Source organism: Cucurbita maxima, unplaced genomic scaffold, assembly GCF_002738345.1.
Source record: "Cucurbita maxima cultivar Rimu unplaced genomic scaffold, Cmax_1.0 Cma_Scf00015, whole genome shotgun sequence".
NCBI classification, from domain to species: domain Eukaryota; kingdom Viridiplantae; phylum Streptophyta; class Magnoliopsida; order Cucurbitales; family Cucurbitaceae; genus Cucurbita; species Cucurbita maxima.
The window spans coordinates 3,447,328-3,464,840 of NW_019272031.1; the positions used below are offsets into that span (position 1 = coordinate 3,447,328).

A 17,513-nucleotide genomic window follows, 5' to 3' on the forward strand; every position below is an offset into this window, starting at 1 on the left:
AACCCCATGGATTTCCTCAACAATGTCCTAAATTTTGTTCTTCCCTTTACATCTCTAATAGCCTTCATCTTCTTCCTGCCAACCTACCTGTTCTTCAAGTTTCTCTCGTTCATATTCCGATCAATTTTCAGCGAAAATGTCGCCGGAAAAGTTGTTCTAATCACCGGAGCATCGTCGGGAATTGGCAAGGTTAACGAACAATTAAATGAACGTTTTGAATTGATTTAATCCATTTGGTTTTGTTGATTTTGGTTGTGGGGTTTTGATTTTTGAAGCATATGGCGTATGAGTATGCTAAAAGAGGTGCTTATTTGGCGTTGGTTGCTAGAAGAGAGAACCGCCTCCGTGAAGTCGCCGGCGTGGCGAGGTTCTTTGGCTCGCCCTTTGCTCTTGTAATTCCTGCTGATATTTCAAGGATTGATGATTGTAAACGATGTATTCAAACCACGGTTGACGTCTTTGGACGATGTAAGTCATTACCTAAACGCGTATGTTAGGGATAAATTTTCACGCACTTATAAAGAATGTTTCATTTCCATTCCATTCGGGCTAATATCCTTGCTGGCACAGTGATAGATGTCTAGCTCTTATACTATTTATAAGAGGCCAAAGACAATATTTTATAACAACCAAAACCCATAATTACTAGATATTGTCGATTGGTCTGTTACGTATTCTCTCATAACGTGTCTGGTTTGTTAGGGAGAGGTCTTCACCCTTTATAAGAAATGTTTTGTTTCCCTCTCTAACCGATGTGAGATCTCACAATCCACTCTGTTGGGGTCTAGCGTTCTCGTTGACATATTGCTCGATGTCTGACTTTGATACCATTTGTATTCATTCAAGCTCACCGCTAGCAGATGTTGTCCACTTTGGTTTGTTACGTATCGCTGTCAGCCTCATGGTTTTGAAACGCGTCTTTTAGGAGAGTTTTCTACACTCTTATAAGAAATGTTTTTTGTTTTCCTCTCCAACCGAACTGTGATCTCATGATCTACCCCCTTGGGGGCCAGCGTCCTCGCTGGCACACCGCTCGTTGTCATCTCTGATACCATTTGTAACAGCTCAAGCACACCTCTAGTAGATATTGCTCGTCTTGGCCCATTACGTATCATCGTCAACATAACAGTTTTAAAACATGTTTGTTAGGGAAAAGTTTCCACATTCTTATAAGAAATGTTTCGTTCCTATTTCGAACTGATATGAGATCTCAGGTCTACTTTGAGCTTATGCTCGTGAAAATGCTTAAATAGTCATTTATCCATCTCTTTTGTTCGACCTCAAAATTCTATCGACATGGCTAGCTTAACAGCATGATTTTCATATCACTGGATAGCGACAAGAAACGACATGACATAGACTCTGATATCATTTCTTAAATAGTATAATAGTATTCACTTTGGGTATAAACTCTCGTGAATGTACTTCTCTACAGTGGATCATCTGGTAAACAATGCGGGGGTCTCGAGCATCAACCTCTTCGAAGAATACGACAACCACGACAATGCCGCCCCGATAATGGTAAGTAATAACCTTAAAATTTCAGATCATTCTCCAATATTGTGGCGAGGTTCAACAAGATTTACTGAAATTTGATGCAGGACGTAAACTTCTGGGGAATGGTTTATTGTACTTACTTTGCAATTCCCCACCTCAAGCAAAGCAGAGGAAAGATCATCGGAATCTCTTCCTCCGCCGCATGGCTGCCGGTGCCAAGGCTAAGCTTTTACAGCGTAAGATTCACAACAACATTTTACGTTAATAATATAAATGAAAACATATAATGAATACATTTCAATGTTGTTGAAGGCAAGCAAAGCAGCAGTGATAAGCTTCTACGAGACGCTACGAGTAGAAGTCGGAAGAGATATCGGAATCACCATCGTGACGCCGGGGCTTGTTGAATCGGAGATGACTCAAGGAAAGTTCATGTCGAAAGACGGTGGGTTGTATCTCGATCAAGAGCTCAGAGATGTAAGCTTTAAGGGCGAAAAAAGCTCAGATTTTTTTTGTTGGGGAATTATGTTTTAACAATGTGGGTTGGTACTTGTTAGGCTATGGTGAGCGCAATGCCGATTATGCCGATCGAAAGCGCGGTGAAGGGGATCGTGAGGAGCGCATGTAGAGGAGACCGGTACGCGACCGAGCCAAGGTGGATGAGGATGGCGTTTTATTATAAGACGTTGTGGCCGGAGTTGGTGGAGTGGGTTAATTACTTGATTGGTATGACTGGTTCTTCCTCGACCGATGGTTTTGGGAAGAGGTTGCTTGAGCTCATTGGGTTGAAGACATGGTTTTATCCTGAATCTGTTCGATCCCGAGAATTGTGGCTCTAAATGGCCTGAGTTCTATCATGTCTTCATATGCCAAGGCAGATAGGGTTGTATTAGTCCCTAGGAAACTAATAATATGATTGTTTTGTCACTTCTAGCTTAGTTTTGATATCATCCACTTGTGCTTGATGCGAGCGGGATAGACTCGAGTTCTTTGGTAGGGTTAACCTTTGGTTGGTCTTGACCTCTCCGTCTCGGTCAAAGAGCTAGTTGATTTTGTCCTCCTTTGTAAGGCTACGAGCATGATTTGATTCAAGTTGTTTTGTAGTAAATAGGCTTGGCTTCAACCAATGGAGGTTGGTCCGTTGCGAACCTGTGACCTAGTTCTCAACATATGATTTTCAATTCAATGTTTGAATTCGTCTCGGGATTCGCCCTCCTTTGGATGATGCAGGGACGATGTATCATCGTTGGAATGAAAATTTTGAAAACTTTGAAGTTCTGTTTTTAATTCTGGAACTCGGACCCTCCCCAGCTGATATTGTCTTATTTAGACTTTCTCTTTCAAACTTATATTGTCCTCTTTGGGATTTCCTTTGCGAGCATTCCCTTAAGGCCCTTGTGGATGATAGTACTCGAACCCTCCTTAGCAGATATTGTCCTCTTTGAGCTTTCCCTTCAGAGCTTCTACTCAAGTTTTTAAAACACGTCTGTTAGGTAGAGGTTTCCACACCCTTATAGGGTTTTCCCTTCCAAGCTTTTCCTAAAGATATTAAAACGAGTCTGCATGGGGAGGTTTTTACACTCTTATAAGAAATGTTTTGTTTCCTTCTCCAACGGGATCTTACAATCTACCCCCTTGTGAGCCAGCGAGATTTTACAATCCACCCCCTTGTGAGCCAGCATCCTCGCTGGTACACTGCCTAGTGTCTGACTTTGATACCATTTGTGATGGCCCAAGCCCACCGTCAACAAATATTACCCTATTTGGGCTTTCCCTTCAGCGCGTCCCCTCAAGGTTTTGAAACGGATTCACGTGACTTCATCATTAGAAGAAAGTGGGAACAAGTTGAAAAAAAAAAAAAATCATCCTCTTACTCATCTTTTCGTGTGATATACATTTTTGCAAGAATTTTTGTCTATAGACAATACAAACTATTGTTGACGAAATTCAAACAGTATAAACGCACTAAATTTTCACGTGACATCAACCCTAAATTTATTTAACAAAAGGAAATGGATCATTAGGATTCTCGACAACTCAACCTTGACTTTTTGCTTGAAACATTAGAAACTTCGATAATTCAACATAGATCTACATCAAGGTTAGACCAAGTATGAGCCAAAAAAGGCTTAGTGACCAGGCCAATGTGAGAACATATATCGACGATTTGTGACAATAGGGCAATTAGATGCTATCGTGTTCATTAATTTGCTCGTATTGTCGGCGGAATAGGACAAGATAAATCATAGGATGGTAGCTTCAAAATTGTCAAGTGCACCCCACAATCCAACACTTACACGCAACATTTTCATTTTAATCATTATCATATAGACATGATATGATAATTAATATTACTAATGTTAGGCATGAGCTAGAAATGTAATAACTACATTAATTTTTTAGTCACGCTACCATGTATTATCCATAAGATATTATTGAATAGCATAGGTAAGAAAAATACATTATGGATATAATATATAGTATACTAATATTAAAATATATCAAGAATATTTTGAAAGTTGTTTTTAAATATAATTATTTTTTTTCCAGAAGAACAAAAATTTAATGATCGATAACCATTTTAAAATAAATAAATAAATATATAAATATTGTCTCGATAATTTCCTCTATTAGTTTATTCTAACTCGAGATCAATTTTTTTTAATAAATAATTTAAACTGATAATTATGTTTGGAAAGACTATACTAATATCAAATATATTATAATCTATAGTTTTATTTTCTTCCTTTTATTATATATATTTTTTGAAACCGCCATTCTAATTAGTTATTCTCGAGAATTTGAAATTTGGATAGCTCTCACATTTTTCTCCATTCCCTGTGATATAATCAAAGACTATCTCGAGAATTTGGAATCTTGAGGGTCTCGACATTCCCCTACAACATGATCGGTTACTTATTCATCGCTTTTAAGAGTGAGGACTATCCCCAAGATTCGGAATCCAAATGGTCTCGACATTCCCCTACGACATGATCACGTTACTCATGCCTCACTTTTAAGGGTGAAGACTCTCCCCAGGATTCGAAATCTGGATGGTCTCGACATTCCCCTACGACATGATCATATTACTCATTCCTCGCTTTTAAGAGTGAAGACTATCCCCAGGATTCAAAATCTGGATGGCCCCGACATTCCCTTACGACATGATCACGCTACTCATTCATCACTTCTAAGAGTGAACACTATACCTAGGATTCAGAATCTGTATGGCCCTAACATTCGTTACTCATTCCTCACTAATAAGAGTGAAGACTATCCCCATGATTCAAAATCTGGATGGCCTTGACATTCCCCTACAACATGATCACGTTACTCATTCCTCACTTCTAACAATGAAAACTATCCCCATAGACCAACACGAGTTATTTCAACATGTTTTGTTCTCACTCACATATGTCTTAGGAAAATCAGAAGATCACCCAACATAAAATTGCTAGAGTTTCTATGACTGAGCCATCGAAAAGGAACGTGCACCTTATTGGCATATATGGTGACTTTTAATTCTTTTAAGTCGTTCTTAGTCATTCTATCTTCAAAACCGTTCTCATTCAAATGTGGTCTAGATTCATTCATGTACCTTTCCTTTACTCACGTGTTACAAGCAATAACTTTCAATTTAGTGTCTAGTAAGTTAAAACTTATTAGATACAAATATCAAATAAACAAAATGGGTATGAATCGCCTAAAAAGTTTATCTTTTTGTATTATATGCCATGGAAACAAACCAATACAAACAATGGGTATCAAGAAATCAGCGGTTACTGATGAGTTTAGTATCAATTTCAAGCCTCAACCTCCCCTACGAACTCAGCTGCCTATACCCACTATGTCTACTGCCGCACATGGTCAACCTAAGTGGGCTACAAGCAATTAAACCACCACCTTCCCCGCCAGTCCACCGGTTGCTCAGTCCATCTCCGCCGTCCATCTCCGCCAACACATCATAAAACATCCCCACTTCACAAGGAAGACAAATCGGACCTTGACTATTATACCCATATTCCATCTCAGCATCTTCAAGAAGCATCTGAAACAACGGATGGTTCGCAAATTTCGTCTTCACCACAAACCGCCGCCTCTCCGGTCCAACGTACACCGAAAAGCAACCGTCCGGAGCCACCGGAGTCCTGAATTTCGAGCCACTGTTCAAAGATTTGCTCCTTCTCGTTACCTCCTCCGCCGCAACGGCGGGTTTTCCGGTCACCGATCGGCTCCGGACCAAACCCAGATACTTACTCCATTTTTTCTTCATGCCCTCCATAAATGGATTTATTTTAGTCCGAAGGAAGAATCGAACCGAGGCTTGATTTATAGGATAAAGTTCAAAATTTTAAAATGCAGCCCTTCCAGGTAGCTGCGTTATTAATGATATAAAAAGGGGGGAATTTGTCAAAGGATTATTAATAATTAGGGTTAATGAAGGGAAGGTCTTTGTGTTGACAAAGAACAAATGGAGATTAATCTTATCCCCACTTACTTTTGTCTACAAATTAAATGAACTTTTCTCTTCCTTCAACAAGTTGAGACCAGACAAAATGTATTGCAAACAAAAGTAATCAATTATGATGTTTGGATTTTGATTGGAAATGTTCTTATTTTGAATCCCAAAGAGGAAAATTCGGATTTTTACTCTCGAAAAATAGAGGGGGCTTTGAGTTTTTAAGAGTAGTATGAGGCAGCTCGTGTACGGTTTCAAAGTCGAGCCCCAACATAGGGATTTAGGCAAAATGGTGATTGTAACAGCTCAAGCATACTGTTGGTAGATATTGTCTGCTTTGGTCCATTATGTACCATCGTTAGCCTCATGATTTTAAAATGTATCTACTAGGAAGAGATTTTCACACCCTTGTAAGGAATTCTTCGTTCACCTCTTCAACCAATCTGAGATCTCACAATCTACCTCCTTAGGGGCCAGCATCATTGCTGGCACACCGCCTAATGTCTGACTTTGATACCTTTTGTAACAGTCAAGTCCATCGCTAGCAGATATTATCCGTTTTGACCCATTACGTATTGTCATCAGCTTCATGGTTTTAAAACGCGTCTACTAGGGAGAGATTTTCACACCCTTGTAAGGAATTCCTCATTCATCTCCAACCAATGTGAGATCTCACATTCCACTCCCTTAAGTGCCAGTGTTCGCACTGGCACACCACCTAGTATCTAACTCTGATACCTTTTGTAACACAACTCAAGCCCACTGCTAATACATATTGTCCACTTTAGACCATTATGTAACGTCGTCAGTTTCACGATTTTAAACCGCATCTACTAGGGAGAGGTTTTCACACCTTTATAAGAAATTCTTCGTTCACCTCTCCAACCAACATCTCTCCAACCAATGCGAGATCTCATAATCTACCTCCTTAGGGGCCAACGTCCTCACTAGCACACATCCTAATGTTTGGCTCTGATACCTTTTGTAACAGCCCAAGTCCACCGTTTTAAAAGGCACACATCCGTTTTGACCCATTACGTATCATCGTCAACCTTACGGTTTTAAAAGGCGTCTACTAAGGAAATGTTTCCACACACTTATAAAAAATGTTTCGTTCCCTTCTCCAACCATGGTAAGATCTCACACTGATGAATTACTGACCAACGATCTATTGCAACCTGCCCAGAATGTCCATACATCCTAAGGAAAAAGAGGGCACACGTATGATCATTTCAATTTAGAATATAAAACTCATTAATTAGACAACATATAAACTAACATAGAGAAAAACTGCACGTTTTAGTTCCATAAATTTTTTTATATTTAAAAATAAAATAAAATAAAATAAAATAAAATAAAATAAAATAAAGTGGGATGAACATGAAGAAGGAAAATGGGTGGAAGCTAAAATAAAAAATAATTTGAGGAAAAAAGTCATATTTGGCAGATTGATGACGTAATGTAGAGAGCATATTGAAATTTAGTGGTGGAATTAGGTTTTAAATATTATTCTCTTTCTTGGAACTGTCTCAATAATCTTTTTTTTTTTTTTTTATAATTTATATTCAAATCTTAAATAAATAATCTATGGATGACATGCATAATTATTTTTATTATCTCTTTTATTATTATTATTATTTATTATTATTTTTTTAAATCAAGCAATGAAAGTTGGGCCAAATATGAATAAATAAATACAAAAAATTTCAATATCTTAGATAAAATAAAATAAAGTTTTTTTTTTTTTTTTTTTTTTTTTTTTTTTTTTTTTTTTTTTTTTTTTTTTTTTTTTTTTTTTTAATGTTGTTCAATAAAAGGAGATGAGAAATAAAATTAAAAAAAAAAAACAAAAATTAGAAATAAGAAAAAGAAACGGGGATTGTAACGTCTATTGGAGAGGGGAGCGAAGCATTTTTTATAAAAGTGTGGAAACCTCACCCTAGTAGATTTGTTTTAAAATCGTAAACGTAACGGGCCAAAGGGACAACATCTGCTAGTGGTGAGTTTTGACTATTAGAAATGTATCAGAGCCAGACACCGAGCGGTGTGTCCTTGGGAGCAAATTGTGAGCTTTCACAATGGTTGGAGAGAGAAACAAAACATTCTTCGTAAGGGTGAGGCTGACAGCGATATAGGGTAAAGCAAACAATATCTGTTAGTGGTGAGTTTGGGTTGTTACATGTTTCCTCTGTCGTCACCTCTGTATTTTTTTTTTAATACAAATATTTGGGTAGAGGTAGGAAGACCGACTACAAATTGCTGGAATATGTTGACTTTCTTCGGTTTTCTTGTGGGACTATAATTCTTCCATACTAATTAATTAGTTGTCTGACGATGTCATTGACATAATAACTCGTACATCATAGGTTGGTCCAATTTAGTCCTTTCGTACCAGCTTTTAGCTCATCCGAGTTCTCATCTAAGAGTTCTCACATCACGATTATATTTTTTTTTGATAAAAATATTTTAAAATAATTTTATCAATTTTGCAACATAAAATTATTTCAACTAAAACACGTTAACTATGAAGTTTCTATAATCGAGCAACCGAGAAAAGAGGTGCATTTTGTTGGTATAGATAATAACTTACAAATCTTTTAAGTATTTCTTAGCCATGTTATCCTTAGTATCGCTCTCATTTAAATGTAATATCGATTCATTCATGTACCTCTCATTTACTCGGGTATCACATGCCCATCAACTTCCACATTTGTACATCCTCGAACCATATCTTACTAGAAGAGGTACCGTTACAATACTATTTGTAACATCCCATTCGTTTATCTCCATTTTTCTTATTCAAACTTAGCAAGATATTATATATTTATCTAATATAGGCGACAATTAGTATAATTTTCAACAATTTGTAAAGCTTAACTATATCATAAACGGAAAAAAAAAATCATTTAAGCTTATAAAAAATTAAATATTAAGTTAAATTTTCAAATTTTCATCGATCCAAAAAATAAAGTCGATCTCTTGTTAAATTGGAAGGTCAGAAACTGCTCTCTACTCAGGATGTACACCGGTGTAGAGTTGGAGAAATCTTTTAACCTACCCGAAATTTTCAGTTAGATAGGTTGGTGATCTGAATAACCAGAATAGAGTTCGCAACCAAGCTCTATATTTTAGAGTTAAATTGGTTATACATGTTATATCAATAATTAAAATCTCATAAAATTCAAATATTAAATATTTAGAAATTCACGGAACATCACTAATATCAGCCACAAATGTTGACCTTTGAACCGACGGGTTAGTTAGAAATGTTGACGTGCAAACACAAATCAACCCAAACTGAAAATGTAACGACACAGGCTCACTGCTACCAGATATTGTCCTCTTTGGGCTTCCCCTCAAAGCTTTAAAACATGTCTGTTGTGAAAAGGTTTAGACACCCTTATAAAGAGTGTTTCGTTTTCCTCCCTAACCAAAGTGGGATTCTCACAATCCACCCCCCTCTGGAGTCCAGCGTCCTTACTGGCACACCGTCTCGTGTCTACCTCATTCGGGAAACTACCTCCTCGTTGACCACCCCCCTCTAGAGCCCAGCGTCCTTACTGGCACACTGCCTCATGTCTACCTCCTTCGGGGAACTACCTCCTCACTGACACGTAGTCTGGTGTCTGGCTCTGATATCATTTGTAAACCCATCACTAGTAGATATTGTTCTCTTTAGGTTTTCTTCTCAGGTTTCCCCTCAAGGCTTTAAAATGCAGTCTATAGGGAAAGGTTTTCATACCCTTATAAAAACAGTGTTTAGTTCTCCTCCCCAACCAATGTGGATTATCCGTTTTTAACTTTTATGATTTGGGTCAGTTAGATTCTCAAGTTATATGAACATCCCTACCTTCTACCGTTTCAAATATGAACAGTGAAGACACCCGGTTGGCCGGCCTGACTTTCCTGTTGTCTAACAATTTTCGAAATTATATATATATAGAGGGCATATGATAATTTGAGGAGGATGTGACGGTCATTAATTAGCATAGTGTAGGATTTATTTGGGCAGCCCTACTCTAAGCTTAATGTAGCTCCTATATTCCAATCCTAGTTTTCATTTTTTTCAAAATAAAAAATAATCCATATTCTTCTTCAAGTACAAAAATAGAAAGTGACCCCTTCACAAAATATTTTTTTTATCTAATAAAAAATTAAATTAATAAAAATATCTTTTAAACTCATTACGATTAGAAAAATATTAAAAAAATTAGTAAATAATTTATGAGGTGTTGATACACGTCTTCGTCCATATAATGAATATAAATTTTTTTTGAATATTTTTTTATAAATATAAATGAAGTTAATGCTATATAAAATTTTATGAGGGGTGGATGATGAACGTCTATGTATTTATAAATAAAGAATACTCTCTCCATTGCTATGAGGTCTTTTGGGGAAGCCTAAACCAAAACCACGAGAGCTTATGCTCAAAGTAGATAATATCATACCATTGTGGAGAGTCATGTTCGTCTAACATTGAATCAGAGCCATACCTTAAATTTAGTTGTGCCAGATTGGTAAATCCTCAAATGTCGAACAAAGAACTCCAAAATAAAAAGGAGGCAAACCTCCTCGAAGGCATGCTTTGTTCGAAGGGAGGGGTTGGATGATCATGGTCTTTATAAACAAAGCCTTTTGGGGTCAAAGTGGATAATATCATACGATTGTGGATATTTTTAGATTGTTGGATGATGGAATGCCACGTTTTATGATGTTAAAGAAATAATAAAGTGAAATAAATGCTGAAAAGTATTAGTTAAATGAATGGGGCCAATTATTTGATGAACTCCTAATGACCCAATTGAGTATTGTCCTTTCAATGGCCCATTTAGCAGTAGGAGTTAAGGCTGCCGCTGATATCAGGTCCATTAAGACACAAATGCCTGTCCCTATGTATAGTATCAGCTCCATTAAGACACAAAAATGTCTTGTCCCTATGTACATTCCTTAGCCAAGAACTTGTTTATGACTAATTCTCATTCTCTAATCATTTGTTTTCTTTAATATTCATATCTTTTTTGGTAACGTTTTTAATGGACGCGTGTTTACGAGCTAGAAATTTCATATCCACTCCTGTTTTTCTAAAAACAGTATATTTATTATGGGTTTATGTTCTCTAGCTCGTGCATTATAATCTTTCTAATCATTAACAAGTTGGTCCCATGAAATGAATGAAAGGAAGCTAGTGGAGAAAGCTTTCCTCGAACTATATGAAAGTTAGAAATGGAAATTAAAAAGTTTGTTCTTGAAGCAGGACAGAGATGAGACTAAGTCAATTGGGTAAGGATGGGGACATGGAAGTGGAATATAATCCTCGTCCCAACCCCATTTATCTAACAGAGGGAATCTCTCCTCCCTTCCTTGTTTAAACGGGAAATCTTTACCCCGTTTGGACCTCATGAATTAAATGGACATCTCTATTAACCGTCATCTTGGACGACCAATTCTGACATTCATTACTGACAAATATCTTCAATGACACTGTCCCACGACTTTCTCCGAGATACCTGTCCGAGGTGGTGGATCATATAGTTTTAACTACTCATTTAAAATAAATTTAAAACAAATAAAATAAACTAAAAAACAATTAAAAAATAAACTTTTTGGTCGGACTAACACTTTTTTTGCCGAAAAAATGGGCATCCTAATTCAATGTATGATCACATCTGTAGGGCTAAATTGCCTAAATAAAGAGGCAAAAATAAATAAATAAATAAATAATAATCACAAAACACACGAAATTCCTTTGAATATTTGTGAATATATTATTTATTTTATTTAATAAACAGTCAGATGCCACTTTTTTTGCTGATAAATAAATAAATAAATAAATAAATAAATAAAAATCTACCACTCTTCATCTATCGCCACCTTGTAGATGAAACAAAAAGTAGAAACTGAGGAAAGCAACAGCTAGATAAAAAAAAATTAAATAATTTAAAATATATTACACGTGGCAATGACTAAATAATAAAAAATATATTTTATACTTTTTTTTTATATTATTATTTTATGTTTTTTAAATAATTTATGATGGCAACGTCTAAAAGATAAAAAATAAAAAATTTAAATAACGTTAAAATTCAAAGCCTATTAAATTATTTTAAATTTTAAATAATTATTATTTTTAAATTTTTAATTTTTAAATGGAGGTTTTGTTTTGCAATCTTAAGGAAAAAAAGAAAATGAAGCACATCCAAGGAGGGGTTGCCACGTGGAGAAATATTGCACACGTGACGGTTACCTTCCCCCACCACAACGCTACTCTATACAGGTGCCTGTCTGTCACATCTTTAATTCCATTCATTTTCATTTTCATTTTTGTCCTTTTTTTTTTTTTTTTTTTTTTTTTTTTTTTTCTTTTCTTTNTAGTTTCTGAACCCCTCAACTCCTTCCTTCCCAGTTCCCTCCTCCGACAACTGCTCGGTCGCCGCCCATCGCTGCCGCGTTCCAGTGTTTCACTTTTCTCCTTTCGTATCGTCTCCGTCTTCATCTGCAGCATTGTGTAAGTGCGTATGCCTTTTTGTTAAATCAATGCGTTGAAATGGAACGAAACGATGATATTCAGTTTTTGAGGATCATGCTGTTTTGTTGTTTGCAGGTATCTACGATTTTCGTCTGTGATTTTTGTCTCTCCTGGACGGCAACTGGACTGAACTTTCTCTGCGCCATTTCGCTTTTGTACGTATCGCTCTTCCTCTTCTTCCTTGAGCTTTTTTCTGTTTCACTTTTTCTCTCGCGCATGGTGTTCTGAATTGTATCCGTATTCTTCCTTTTCTGGCTCTCGATTTTGTCCTTCTACTTCCTCCATGACTGCCACTTCCCTTGCACCATAACACGCCTCGTTTTTGTTCCATTTCTCTGGATCACTGCTTTGGTTTTTTGCCTGTTTTGAATTTCCTTGAGAATTGTACCTTGACGCGTTCTTCCATTTATATTCATTCGTATTTTTGGCCTATTCCTCTTTTTCATCCAACGATCTGGATTCCACCTTCTGCTTGTCGTTTCCTTAATTTTGCCTATGCTACGCCTAGCTGTGGGGTAACTGGTAAGTATAGTCTGAGACTGAGACTCTGACCGCTGCTCAGGCAATGGTTCTTTAAAGTCAATCAAGTTCTCAGGATATCTTCGTTTCGACGGCTCTTTTTTTTTTTTTTTTTTTTTTTTGAGACATATTATATTTTAAATGCTATTTTCCTCTCCTGATACGATGTTTTCATTCTTTTTCCAACGCAGGATTTTTAGTTTTCTCCATCTGAACTGCTCTGTTATCAGGGATCGGACTTAACTTTCCGACTCCGAGTTCCATTCCTTTGATTTCTTTCTTTCACTGTTTCTGAAGAACAGTTTATCGTCCATTACGAATTCTACAGGATTCCTGTTATAAATGATGAAAGGTCCATCTATTAGTACTACTAACCGGCGAGTTTTGGTGATTTTCGCTTCGGTTTTGTTCATCTTCTTGTCCGTATCTGCCTTTCTTACAGGTCTGTTTCATCTCTTGCACATTATTCTCTGTCCTCCGCTCATTGTTTTGAATTTGTTTTTGTTGCGGTTGAGTTGTTACACTTATCCATTGCCTCTCTTTGTGTACCTTTCGTTTGTCTTCTTCTATTATTTTATTTGTTTTTCTATCATTGTGCTCCTTGTCCTGTATCTCCTTTGTCTCTTTTGTGCTGCCTAAAGAAACAAAGATGTTATTCTTATTCTAGTACTTTTTTACATAATTCCCTGCCTTGCATGATTGCAGATCTGAATATTATTGGCTCCTTTATGGACTCGAGTCCACCGAGTTTTCTTCGATCGGGTTTAAGGAGCACAAGAGTTACCCCTCGTCGCAAACTCCTTACTAGTAAGTTTTTGAAATCTGATCTAATCGTGTTTCGTAAACGTCGGTACAAAATCGTTGACGGAGGACTAGAATTCTGAGTTTGTTGCGCTGTTTTTTGTCTTCTCTCTTTTTGTTTTCACTATTCGTTTGATTTTTGCTTTATTTTGAAATAATGATCTCGGGGTTGGGGGTAGGGAGAGATTGGCTACTCAATTGCATAAATGGTTGATTTGGTGTCAGAATTACACGCCCGTCCATTCTTAGTAATGAAGCTAAGGCGCACCTTTTGCTAGGTAGCTTTCCAGCCCTTCGGCTCTTTAACCCATATGGCCTTTCTGTATCTGTTTTTGGGGAAATCTTCTTTCATAGATCCCTGATACCCATCAGGCTTTCTTCCTGTTCTGTCCACGATTCATTGATTACACAAAAGAAACCTTTGGTTCAAGAGCGTGGAGCATTATAATGCCTTTCTGAGTTTTACCTTTGTGGCTTCTAATTGATTCATTCCTTTAAGCCAAAAGCTTTACCGTTTAGTGTGTATGTAGAATTATATAATACGATTAGCTGATGCTATATTCTCATTAGTGGGTGGGTGGCGGTAGGACAGTTTTATTAGCTTTTAAATTTATCATGTATGTAATGGACGTAATTTTAAATTTTCCTTCGTGCTAACAAATTGATTGTGATAAGGAAGTGCTCCCGCGGATTTTTCTTTTTCAGACTCTCTTTTAGTCTTTACCTCTCCTCTATTGCCATTGAATTTGCTTTATCTTTTTTAATTGCTTATTTATGCTTTCTCAACACATCTTTATGACCTCCAGAAAGTGTATTTTGTGTGTCTGGAGACTTTTGGCCCATTGGTGGGTCGATATTTATTTATAAGAGTAATGTTTGCACGTGGTTGGTGCCTGAGCAATGCCCATTATCCGATGCTAACAAATGACGTCGACCCATTTCTTTATTTGAATGTGCTTTAGGAGAAGCAGCATTTGAGGAACCAACCAGAATTTGGGGAGAAAAGTGTACAAAATCAGACATTGTGATTAACCAAGGCCCCACAGCTCCACTTCCAACTGGTATTCCCACCTACACTGTGGAAGTGGTGAATGCTTGTGCTACAGGCTGTGACATCCATGGCATTCATTTCAAATGTGGCTGGTTCAGCTCGGCCCACCTCATCAATCCCAGAATCTTCAAGCGCCTTCGCTACGACGACTGCCTCGTGAACGACGGCAAGCCACTGGTCTACGGCGGAACTCTCTCCTTCCAGTATGCTAACACTTTTCCCTATCCGCTATCAGTCTCCTCAGTTGTCTGCAACTGAAATGACACGCGCCAAACCAACTAGGAGACGCTCATATGATGCTCTAGAACCAGCAGGTACTTTAGTCGATTACTGATTGACAGTGGCCCCCACCTGCCTTTTCTTTTCCTTTCTTTTCAATTTTTGGGTTCTGCTTTTGCTTTACATGTGCGTGGCCTTGTGTTTCTGTTCCTGCTCCTACAAAGTCTTTTTTTTAGAGAGGTCTGATTTTTACAGTCATCTTGAGGTTGAAGGGAGAAGGTTTGTGGTCTAATAATGGTCATGGCACCAACTTTTCGTATACATAGATGGTGAGATAGGGAAGAAATGCTAGAAACCTAGTTCATTTCAATATTTTTTTTGGGTGTGTGATGAGATAGGCGATCGAGGTAGGTAAGGCCAAAGTGTATATATATAGTTATATACAATCTGATAGCATGATGTTAGTGTCACAAATTCAGGAGATTCAAAGCCCCATTATATGCAAGAATATTTCTCTGTTTGTTTTGTTGCCTATAAATTATCTATTAATTTGTCACATCCTCTCTCACGCGGAACACATTTGTAGGCCATGATTCATCAATATAGAAAGAAAGCTGGTTTTCCTTTTTGTGGGTTTCGCCTTTTCTAACATGGTAAATTCTTCCCTTGAGCCTTTTTTGGTATGCCTTTGCCCGTGTGTTTTTGGACTCTAGCATTATTTTCTGACCATATATCATCGCTCTAGACAATAATACCCACATCTAAAGATCAAGTGCATCAATCGTGTTGAATGGACATAGACTTTTCAAGTACTTTGAAGGAGGAAAATAGATATGGTCTTCTTTGAGCTTTCCATTTCGGGCTTTGAAAAAATGTCTACTAGAGAAAAGCTTACATACCCTTATAAATAATGTTCGTTTTTCTCTTCAACTTATGTGAGATCTCACACCAAGAATGCCTAATGGTTTAGGTGTCTTCCAAGTCTACATGATTGGACAATGACTAATGAATATATTTAGAAAAATGTGTATTATTGTTGGGAGGGATTGGTTTCACAAGTGAAAAACGTGGTATGCCCAATTTTCTTTTTTCCTTAAATACTTTTGTGATGTTTTGGATGTGGGCCGTCTGAGTCGTAGTATCTAGAAGGCCCAATGGGCCCACATCCATGGCATTTTCTTCTCTTTTTATTATATAAATCTCAAGAAATATAGGGGTTTTGCAAACAAGTTTCTTAAAGTGAAACATAAAATTTGAAAGTTCATCCATGTAATCTTTCATTCTACAAAGAAGTGTCAAAGATTTGACGGTCAAAGATTTGCCGACATTCTCACTTCCGCTTTGTCCACCACTGCTCGTGCAGGTGCTTCCCTCTAAGGCAAAACGCTCCCCTACCGATGCATTTTTACATACCACAGCTTCGACAAATCGCTTAGCCCTTTCATCTTCAGTGCAAGAGCGCTTGATAAGTGAGCTATTACACTCTTTCAAGGATGGTTGCTTCTATGCAAACCTTCTAGTTGTCTCTACACCCTTAACTCCTTTATCACTAAGCAATCATTTAGGAGTCTTAGCTAGTGATCCAACTGTTTCCCTCTTAACGATGAAGCTTATCCCCCATCGTCTCACTAGCCAACCTTGACCCCTGTTATTTTGAGATGAACATTTTTAGAAGTTGAGAGACTTTTTAGATATCCAACTAAACCATAAGAGTTCGATTGTGTAAGAACTTTTGTAATTAGATTAACCCGACCAACATTAAAATAAGGTTCACAACCTAACTCTAAAATTGGTATAAAGATTAAGAATATTTTACATTTGTAATGGAAGTTAACAATACATCGTGACTATGACTTATAGTGTTTGTTATGAATGAATAAGTATGAATAATTTGACGACCTAACCCAATCTAATCTTGTTTGAATTCGATTGTGAACTTTATTTAAGTCACCAACCTAACTCAGCTCATGTATGCCTCGAGTTTGAAGAAGAAAGAAAATAAGAGAAGTGTAGATTTTGTTATGGGACTTAGTGAAGTGTACGTAATATTAAAATTCATGAAACAAATCAAATTTAAATTAATGTTTTTTTTTTTTGTCGGATTAATTTCAATAGAAGCGTTGGTGGTAGGGATGGGATTAGGAAATAAACCAATCTTTCTCTCTCTTAATTATTGGTTTATTGTACGAATTAGAAGTAATTAAATTCCTCTTTGCTACGCATTATTTATTAGCTGATTTGCTTCGCTTTTTTGGATTTTATATTATTGAACATATTTATTTATCTTATTATATATACCTTTTTTTTTTGTTTTTTTTTTGTTCTTTTTTGGCTAAACTTTATGAATTAATTATTATAATTATAATTTTTGTTTCTCTTCGTTTATTGAATCAACTTAAATCTACTTTTAATAATATTTAATAGAAGGATTATTCAAA

General features: G+C 36.7%; 3 protein-coding genes across 4 annotated transcripts; 2 read left to right on the forward strand and 1 right to left on the reverse strand.

Annotated features, from left to right (window-relative positions):
* Window positions 1-2,430, forward strand: LOC111490142 (11-beta-hydroxysteroid dehydrogenase 1B-like). The gene is made up of 6 exons (XM_023138650.1): window positions 1-189; window positions 276-468; window positions 1,436-1,521; window positions 1,602-1,733; window positions 1,810-1,974; window positions 2,055-2,430. The coding sequence occupies exons 1-6, from the start codon at window positions 7-9 to the stop codon at window positions 2,334-2,336; spliced, it is 1,041 nt and encodes a 346-aa protein (XP_022994418.1). The 5' UTR covers window positions 1-6; the 3' UTR covers window positions 2,337-2,430.
* A 2,725-nt stretch (window positions 2,431-5,155) lies between these two features.
* Window positions 5,156-5,847, reverse strand: LOC111490196 (auxin-responsive protein SAUR32-like). Its single transcript, XM_023138719.1, has one exon. The coding sequence runs from the start codon at window positions 5,777-5,779 to the stop codon at window positions 5,318-5,320; it is 462 nt and encodes a 153-aa protein (XP_022994487.1). The 5' UTR covers window positions 5,780-5,847; the 3' UTR covers window positions 5,156-5,317.
* A 6,426-nt stretch (window positions 5,848-12,273) lies between these two features.
* LOC111490188 (protein TAPETUM DETERMINANT 1) lies at window positions 12,274-15,631 on the forward strand. Of its 2 annotated transcripts, none has more exons than XM_023138709.1 (5): window positions 12,274-12,464; window positions 12,561-12,640; window positions 13,196-13,446; window positions 13,710-13,811; window positions 14,768-15,631. In XM_023138709.1, exons 3-5 carry the CDS (start codon window positions 13,347-13,349, stop codon window positions 15,112-15,114), a joined length of 549 nt encoding a protein of 182 aa, XP_022994477.1. In that variant the 5' UTR covers window positions 12,274-12,464; window positions 12,561-12,640; window positions 13,196-13,346; the 3' UTR covers window positions 15,115-15,631. The 2 variants fall into 2 exon arrangements, with proteins under 2 accessions (XP_022994477.1, XP_022994478.1); XM_023138710.1 differs by having other exon boundaries at window positions 12,302-12,468.
* The last annotated feature ends 1,882 nt before the right edge of the window (window positions 15,632-17,513 follow it).

Bases quoted from the DNA above. Each gene is read 5' to 3' on its own strand.
- LOC111490196 (XM_023138719.1), bottom strand. From the start codon at position 5,779: ATGGAGGGCATGAAGAAAAAATGGAGTAAGTATCTGGGTTTGGTCCGG.
- LOC111490142 (XM_023138650.1), top strand. From the start codon at position 7: ATGGATTTCCTCAACAATGTCCTAAATTTTGTTCTTCCCTTTACATCT. The intron at 469-1,435 runs GTAAGTCATTAC...ACTTCTCTACAG, and splicing joins GGTTGACGTCTTTGGACGAT to TGGATCATCTGGTAAACAAT. The intron at 1,522-1,601 runs GTAAGTAATAAC...AATTTGATGCAG, and splicing joins ACAATGCCGCCCCGATAATG to GACGTAAACTTCTGGGGAAT.
- LOC111490188 (XM_023138709.1), top strand. From the start codon at position 13,347: ATGATGAAAGGTCCATCTATTAGTACTACTAACCGGCGAGTTTTGGTG. The intron at 13,447-13,709 runs GTCTGTTTCATC...GCATGATTGCAG, and splicing joins CGTATCTGCCTTTCTTACAG to ATCTGAATATTATTGGCTCC. The intron at 13,812-14,767 runs GTAAGTTTTTGA...AATGTGCTTTAG, and splicing joins TCGTCGCAAACTCCTTACTA to GAGAAGCAGCATTTGAGGAA.